Source organism: Lactuca sativa, chromosome 8, assembly GCF_002870075.4.
Source record: "Lactuca sativa cultivar Salinas chromosome 8, Lsat_Salinas_v11, whole genome shotgun sequence".
Classification (NCBI taxonomy): Eukaryota; Viridiplantae; Streptophyta; class Magnoliopsida; order Asterales; family Asteraceae; genus Lactuca; species Lactuca sativa.
The window spans coordinates 292674137-292682713 of record NC_056630.2 but is presented as its reverse complement, the minus strand read 5'-3'; the positions used below and the strand labels follow the sequence as shown (position 1 = coordinate 292682713).

General features: G+C 38.1%; 1 protein-coding gene across 1 annotated transcript; it reads left to right on the top strand.

Annotated features, from left to right (window-relative positions):
• The first annotated feature begins 319 nt into the window (after nt 1-319).
• LOC111902020 (F-box/kelch-repeat protein At1g23390) lies at nt 320-1835 on the top strand. The gene has a single exon (XM_023897892.3). It carries the CDS (start codon nt 461-463, stop codon nt 1592-1594), a length of 1134 nt encoding a protein of 377 aa, XP_023753660.1. The 5' UTR covers nt 320-460; the 3' UTR covers nt 1595-1835.
• Nucleotides 1836-8577: the final 6742 nt, after the last annotated feature.

The window sequence follows — 8577 nt, the reverse complement described above, 5'->3', positions numbered from 1 at the left end:
ACAAGTGGAAAATAAATATATCTCAAATTATGACAAAATGACATGTGGCTAATAAATTATGAGGGAATGACATGTGACAAAGTCATTTTCATTTATTAGGATAGATATATATATATTTCAGCTATCAATTAACTTTTTCTTAACAAAAGTTATCCTCTAGTTTTTCAGCTATTACATCAAATATAGTCTTAAAAAAAATATACGGTTTCATGTATATAACATTTTCTATGAAAAAATCGTGCCTGTTAAAAGTCATGCCCATTTTAGAAAATGAAAATTTTAATTGATGACTGTAAAAAGACACAATATGTATGGATACATTATTAATCCAAAAATATTTGGTAAAAGAAGGAAAGAAATAATGTCCCATGGATGACTTTTGTTGGCTTAAATTCTTTACGTCTTCTAGGAAACAATCATTTTTCCCCATCAACTCAGACTCCTACACACCATTTACAAAATGCCGCCGTCCGGCGACCAATCCCCGAGCGACGCTGTAGGACTACCCATTCACGGTGACGTACTGGAAGCTGTTCTCTCCCAGCTGCCACTCGTCCACTTAGTTCCTGCAACCATCGTATCCAAAGTCTGGAATAAAGGTGTCGCATCCACCCTAAAATCCAAGAAACCCCAACCATGGTTTATTCTACATACTCAGCGCTCAAGGTCGCCGTATCTGACGACGACGGAGGCCTACGATCCTGGGTCACGCTTGTGGATCGAGATTCATCAGCCAACAATTGATTATGTCTCCGCTCTACGATCATCACAGTCAAATCTTCTCTACATGTTGTCTCCTTCTAAGTTCTCGTTTTCGTTTGATCCGCTGCATCTAACATGGCACCATGTAACGCCTCCGCGCGTATGGCGGATAGATCCTATTGTTGGCGTAGTTGGAAGACACGTCATCGTTGCCGGTGGTGTTTCCGATTTCGAGCATGATCCACTTGCCGTCGAGATCTACGACCTTGAGTCGCAAATTTGGACCAACCCGGAACCGATGCCGGAGTTTCTCGAAGATTCTTCGTCGTCAATCTGGACTTCAATCGCCACCGACGAACGTCGTCTTTTTGTTATGGAGAAAAGCTCCGGCGTATTACATACCTTCGATCCATTGACAAACACCTGGTATGGTCCTTCTGTTTTACGTCCTGATCACCTCGTTTCTCATTCCAGTATCGGATTCTCCGACGACAAATTGATTCTGATCGGGTTGTTAGTTGATTCCGACGACGCCACCCGCATTAAGCTGTGGGAAGTGAATTGCGAATCATTTGAGTACCATGAAATTGCAGAGATGCCGGCAGCTCTTGTCCAGAAGTTAAAGGGTGATGACTTGCAAATTTTTTCGATTGACGTTCGTATGGCGGGAAATGTAGCTTACATCTATAAACCGATGCGAGCCGGAGAGGTGATAGTATGCGAACTTTTCGGTGACGGTGGTGAGTGTAGGTGGTGGAGCATGGCTAATCCGGTCACCGGTGATCGAAGTATAATGGAGAGGTTCGTTTATACGTGTACAATGGTAGGGGTTGAGGATCTGCAGCGAGCCACTGGGTCGATGGTGAATCGGAGATTTCGATTTAAAAAGTGATCCAACGACGTGGAGTTGCAAAGGTGAAAAGCGTTCAATCTTTGAAAGCTGATACGCAATTTCATTAACATTATAACATTCCAAGGGGGTGTTTACACGTTTCATTTTCAGTAATTACGATAAGAAAAGTAAATTGTAACAAAATGGATATAATGTGTTTGTATTGTTAAAGATATAATGATTAAGTAATTTGTTGTTAAAAGTTCTGTTATTGTAATTAGACAAAGTTACATAAATGTCATTTCCAATTGGCAAAAAGTACCGGTATAAGTTCTTATAAGAAATTTTGAACATGTATGATCTTATCAATTCTAAAAGTTTCACAATGATTAATATTGTCTGAAAAGTACTTCTATATTTTCTTATAAGAAATTTTGAACAAGTATGATCTTATGGATTCTAAAGTTTCACGATAATTAACAGTGTTAGAAAACAAGGGTTATATACCTTTAAAATTACTAATATTTTTTTTTCTCTTATATGATTAGAATTTAAAAAAAGAAAAGTAAGACAAAAAGTAGTCTCTCTCTCTCTCTCTCTCTCTCTCTCTCTCCTCTCTCTCTCTCTCTCTCTCTCTCTCTCTCTCTCTCTCTCTCTCTCTCTCTCTCTCTCTCTCCTCTCTCTCTCTCTCTCTCTCTCCTCTCTCACTCTCTCTCTCTCTCTCTCTCTCTCTCTCTCTCTCTCTCCCATGCGTGTTACTTAGAGGTGACAATCATGTCGGGTTTAAGTTGACAGATCAAAATACACCAACATGAATACAACCCAATTAATACAAGTCTCGGGTTGGCAGGTTTAAAAGATCAATCTGAATACGACCCATCAACCTATTTACTTATATGAGTTCGCAGATTCACGGGTCAGATTCAAGTTTATGGTTCAGATTCAACTGCAACGAAAAAACACAAATTATGAGGGAGGTGGGTACAAGTAGCAGTACAAGAAATAATGGAAATATGGACGACACTTTTAACAACGTCGGACCCTTTTAGCGACGATATCGGGCAAACGTGCCTTTTGTCGTCGCTAATGGTCACCGATGTCGTAGGTGTCGTCGGTAATATCTTTCCAACGGCGATCCACGTGTTCCACAAGAAAATTGAATCGTGACCGCATCATTGTAGAATGATCCATCGGTTAGGGTTCACCCACAAAATAAGCAATAGGGATGACGACAATTACAACATCTTGTGGTCACTACTGAGGTTGATCCGCGTGAACCTTGCCAGAGGCAATCTTGGCCCTTCATTTTTTTTTTTGGATCAAACAGATTAGAGTGACGGAAAAAAAGCGCGTTTATTTCCCTCCAAATGGTCGCCGCTAATGCCCTGGTGGCGCCGCTAAAGGTGACACCGCTAAAGTTTACCTCTTTTGTCCGGCCTTCTCGTCCCAGACGACGTATACCCACTGCCAAAACTCACCCATTTTTCTCCGGCGACGATTTACGACATCACCACAACTTCTGCCGATGCCACTGCTCTCCACCCATTCTTAGATCGTCGAACCTCCATCGATTAACCTCCCTCGCCGACTGTCACATCCGCTTGCCGACTGTCGCCTTCGGTTACGACCTTCTATCGCCGGCTACGTTTGTTTTTTTTTTCCATTTCTCTTTCTCTTCTTTTCTAACCAACATTTCACCGATTAATTGTTAATTTTTATTTTTTTTATTTTTAAAGTAACTGTCTCCGACAAGAACACCACATCACCACCGACTGCAACTACGTTTTTCTGGCGAGCACAAGTCAATTTTCTTTTTCACTTCTGAATGTGTATTGTATGTATGTGGATGTGTTAATCATTATATGTATTGTTGAATGTATACGTAAAATTTATGTATTTTTGAATATATATATATATATATATATATATATATATATATATATATATATATATATATATATATATATGAAACTATTGAATGTGTTTTTAAAAATTTGCGTATTGTTGAATGTGTATGTAAAATGTATATATATCCATCGACTCATATTTTTGTGGTAATTATAAAATTTTCTCCGGCGACGATTTACGACATCACCACAACTTCTGCCGATGCCACTGCTCTCCACCCATTCTTAGATCGTCGAACCTCCACCGATTAACCTCCCTCGCCGACTGCCACCTTCCGCTTGCCGACTGTCACCTTCGGTTACAACCTGCTACCACCGGCCATGTTTGTTTTTTCTTCATGTTTCTCTTTCTCTTCTTTTCTAACCAACATTTCACCGATTAATTGTTAATTTTTATTTTTTCTATTTTTAAGGTAACTGTCTCCGACAAGAACACCAAATCACCACCGACTGCAACTATGTTTTTCGGGCGAGCACAGGTCAATTTTCTTTTTCACTTATGAATGTGTATTGTATGTATGTGGATGTGTTAATCATTGTATGTATTGTTGAATGTATACGTAAAATTTATGTATTTTTTAATATATATATATATATATATATATATATATATATATATATATATATATATATATATATATATATATATATATATATATGAAACTATTGAATGTGTTTTTAAAAATTTGTGTATTGCTGAATGTGTATGTAAAATGTATATATATATCTATCGACTCATATTTTTGTGGTATTTATAAATTTTTGTAAGTGGTAATTACAAATTATAAATTTGATGTTGAGGTTTAATGATTTACAAACTAATTATACGAAAATAATTAGTTTTATTATCGGATATAAAATATAATATACATCAACTTATTTACATGGAAAAAATTTATGTGCAAAGTTGGATATTATATGTGGAAAAATCTATGTAAAATGTAGAATATGTGAATGTATATTGTATGTATATGTGTATAATATATGTTATCATTGTTATGACTTAGATGCTATAATTTACAATTTTATAATTTAATAAATTAATTAAATTATAATTGAAAAGTAGGATGTTATAATTTATAATTCTTTAAAAGTACAAAGTAGAATGTTATAATTGTAAAAACAAACAAAAGTTTGATGTTATAATTTACAATGAACTTTAAAGTACAATTCTATAATAAAAAAACAAAATAACTAAGATGCTATATATAAAAATAAATATGAAAACGTAATAAAAAAATTAGCTGATATAAATAATAAAAATATGGAAAACAATGATGATATAAATCCAAAATATATACTAAAATTGTTTAAAACAAAATCTTATAATACAAAACAAAAACAAAAAACATAAGACGGTAAATCTACTAAGTTATAATCTAATAACTTAATTATTTAAAGTACAATGCTATAATAATGAAAAGTAGGTTTTTTGGTTTAAGTGGTTTCCTTTATTTTCCTTTTAAATCATCAAGAGCCTAAAAATATCCGCCTTAAATTGATTTAATTTCGGTCGATACCCATTTTGGGACTGTTTTTTGAATACTTTAGGATGTGAATGTGTATTACATGATTGATTGTTTAAGAAAGATGCGGTTGCTATTTTCTCTTTGCTCCTCTAGTATATATTTCTATTTATACTTAAGAGCTAAGGGGAAATGTTGCCGAATTTTTCTTAAACAATCAGTCATGTAATACACATTCACATATGAGGTAAAGTATTCAAAAAGTGGGTTTAGAAGCCTAACCTTGTGAATACTCTATATGATTGAGCGGTTACTCTATTCTTATAAAAATTCAATCCTAATTTTAGTTCTTGTAGAGTAAACACTAAAACTTAACTTATGTTTGAGTTGCAACATGTCTATTAATAAAACCTAGACTATTATTGAAAATCGTAACTCAACCGTGTTCCAACAAGGACTCGAATCTTTCTCAAGAGGTCGAAACCACACGTCGATAACAAAGGTCAAATTGGATGCCCGTGTAACAAATGTAATGTCAATAAATTTATACTACTAGCAATAATGAAAATCCATGTACTTCAACATGGTTTTAGTTAACATTATATTATATGGAAGTATCATAATGAAAATACAGTTCATCCGGCTGTAAAAGATATATTGCATAGTAACGAGATGGCTGATGTTATTGTTGATGTTATGGGTGGTGTGCTTGAAGACGATACCAACAGTGACGAAGAGAACTCGGATACAGAGGGTAGCGGTGTCGATGATGGAATTCAGAAGTTGTAGAGGAAGTCCATGTAACATCCGAAAAATATAGGCCAAAATTTTCTTTTTAAATACGTCATTATAAAACGAATAGTGTAATAAAATGTTTGTAATATCATGTCATGACAAAACCAAAATAGAAATAATCAAAAATGTTATCATAAAACAATATCAGAGTGTAATCCCAAAGATCTCATGTGTGTAAAACCATAGTGTGATGCGCTGCGATCAAGCCGGCTCCTTTCCTTTAAACACGAAGTACTTGAAACCAAATCTGAAAACCGTAAGCACGAAGCTTAGTAAGTTCCGCCATCATACCACGTACCACACAATCACATAACATACATACTGCCAGGCATTTCTGGGGTGCCCGACCTACCCGGTACGACCTTTCTGGGGTGCCGACCTACCCATGCGGCCATTCTAGGGTGCCGTCCTACCCGTGTCAAGCCATTCTAGGGTGCTGACTACCCATGTCAAGCCATTCTGGGGTGCTGACTACCCTTCGGTCCTAACGACCGAACCTCGGGGACTATTTCACCCCTACTACTACTACTATCACATATCATAACATAACATAACATATTATCATACATATATAGGGTGTCTGAACTACCCTTCGGTCCTAACAACCGAACTCGGGGACTGCTCCCCTCCTACTACCTCTAACTCATATAACAGGTCATGCTAGCATATAAACATAACATCACATACTGTCAGACGTATCTGGGGTGCCTGACTACCCTCCGCTCCTAACAACCGAACTCAACTACTATCACATATAACATATCATGCTAGCATATAACATATCAGGTAGTAGCAAACCTAGATGATATCACAGAGACAATCATCTATCATACGTCTCCTACTGGTGGGCCAACATTGTGGCCTTAGACCCACCGCTACTGGAAGGTAACTCACCTCACACTACTGAAGTCCCGTAGACACAATCCCACATTGTTGAAGTCTCGCAGGCTCAACCCCAACTACTGAATGACAGATTCCCAAATTGTCAACACCAAAACAACACCCAATTAATAATTGGGTCCCAACTCATAACCATAATACATACTTGGATAATTACTACATTACCCCAGGCTTGGCTTATTTAAGCCCAAGGCCCAATCCATAGGCCCAAAGTCAATTAGGAATCAAAGCCCAACACATGGCCCAATTTTCAAAATTAGGCCTAGGCCTATACATGGCCTCATTCTAAGGCCCAACATCATATAATCATTAAGGCCCAAACAATGGCCCAATTTTCCAAATTAGGGCTAAACCCCTTACATGGGTCTTACCCTAGGCCCATTAAATAATTCTAGTTCAATTGCTTGCTCTTGGATGGTCCATTATTATCTCAATATAAAGGCCCAATAATATACCCAAGTGAAATTAGGGTTTCACATAAAATGACAATTAGGGTTTGGTTTCCTACTTAACCCAATAAGGACTTAATCCACTAAGGACTTAATCCATTAAGTCCAATATCGCTTAGATTAATCTTGCCAATGCTCATTATTTAATATTTCAAGTTATTAATAATTCCCGAGTGTCCCGATTAATTTCTCAAATTAAGGTTTTATTGGCATTAGGGTTTTCCAATCCAAATATTAGCTCATTTATCAATTTGTTGGCCTTTTATGTCAATCAGGGCTTTATTGGGCTTATTAGGCCCACTTGAATATCATTGAGCCCATTAGGGTTTTATTAGGGTTCGTTAAGCTTTATTGGGCCTATTTGAGCTACTTTGGCCCATTAGGGTTTCAAGCACCTCCAAACGAATCAAACTCACAAGGAAAACACACCACCACCCGACACGGTGACCGGTGGCGGCAGGAGGCGGCAGCCACCACCTTATGGTGGTGGTTATTAGTTTTCTTTTCATTATTTTAATTTGTAGTACACTTTACAATGGTAAATCTCAACTAAAAAAACGCACACACCCACTAAACACACACATACATAGCGGGGTATGGTGGCAGCCCCCACCTCACGGTAGTGGTGGTGGCTATTCTTGCAGTTTCTGGCCAAACAGCCCCACACAACACCTACTCGACAGAAATACACCCACACATGTTTTAATGGTAGAAAGAACCCAGCCACCCACCAAGCGACATACGGTGGCGGTAGAGATGCTGATGACGGCGGCAGGCAGGGCACATAGCGAAGGGCGGTCTTCACAAGCTCATCCTCGGTGATAGCAAGGTAACACACACGCAAGCATCGTCTGAGACCCGGAAGCAGCTTGTCATCAAGGGAAATGGGCAGCGGTCACGGTTAGTCGCGACAATTACGACGGCCAACGGAATTAGCGAAGAAGGATGGTGGTGGGGAGAAGATGTGATTGTGGCGGGTCGCGACCTCAGCTGGCAAACAGCAACAGCAGTACGTTCCATTCCTTCACTCGCTCATTTCCCCAATGTACAGAAGCAGTCCTCGTCTTCAAAGGAGTGATTGTGCGGTGGTTCTTATCTTTGATGTCGGCGGTGGAATGACGGTATCCGGGGGTCACGGTGGTAACATGGCGGCTGGAGGAGTGGATGAAGGGTGAGTGAGACTGATGGTGCGACACCGACAGTGGAAGAAGGAAGTGGCGGCTGCTCTTGTTCAATTAGGTTTAGGGTAAGGAAATGTAACAGGAAGAAAGAAGGCGTCGGGTTTAAATCCCGCTCCAAATCAAACCTTTGCCCACTTTACAAGTTTGGTCCTTCCCTATGCGAAACTTTTCAACTAAGGTCCGAAACTTACCAATTAAACCCTGCTCCTGAAAACCTTTACTAAATAAGTCTGAATTTTACAAAAAAGCCCCTGATTTCATAAAATCCTTTCATCCTAGGTACAATATTTACCAATTATACCCTTGCTTCCATATTTGCACTCAAATCCGATCCCTAATTTAACA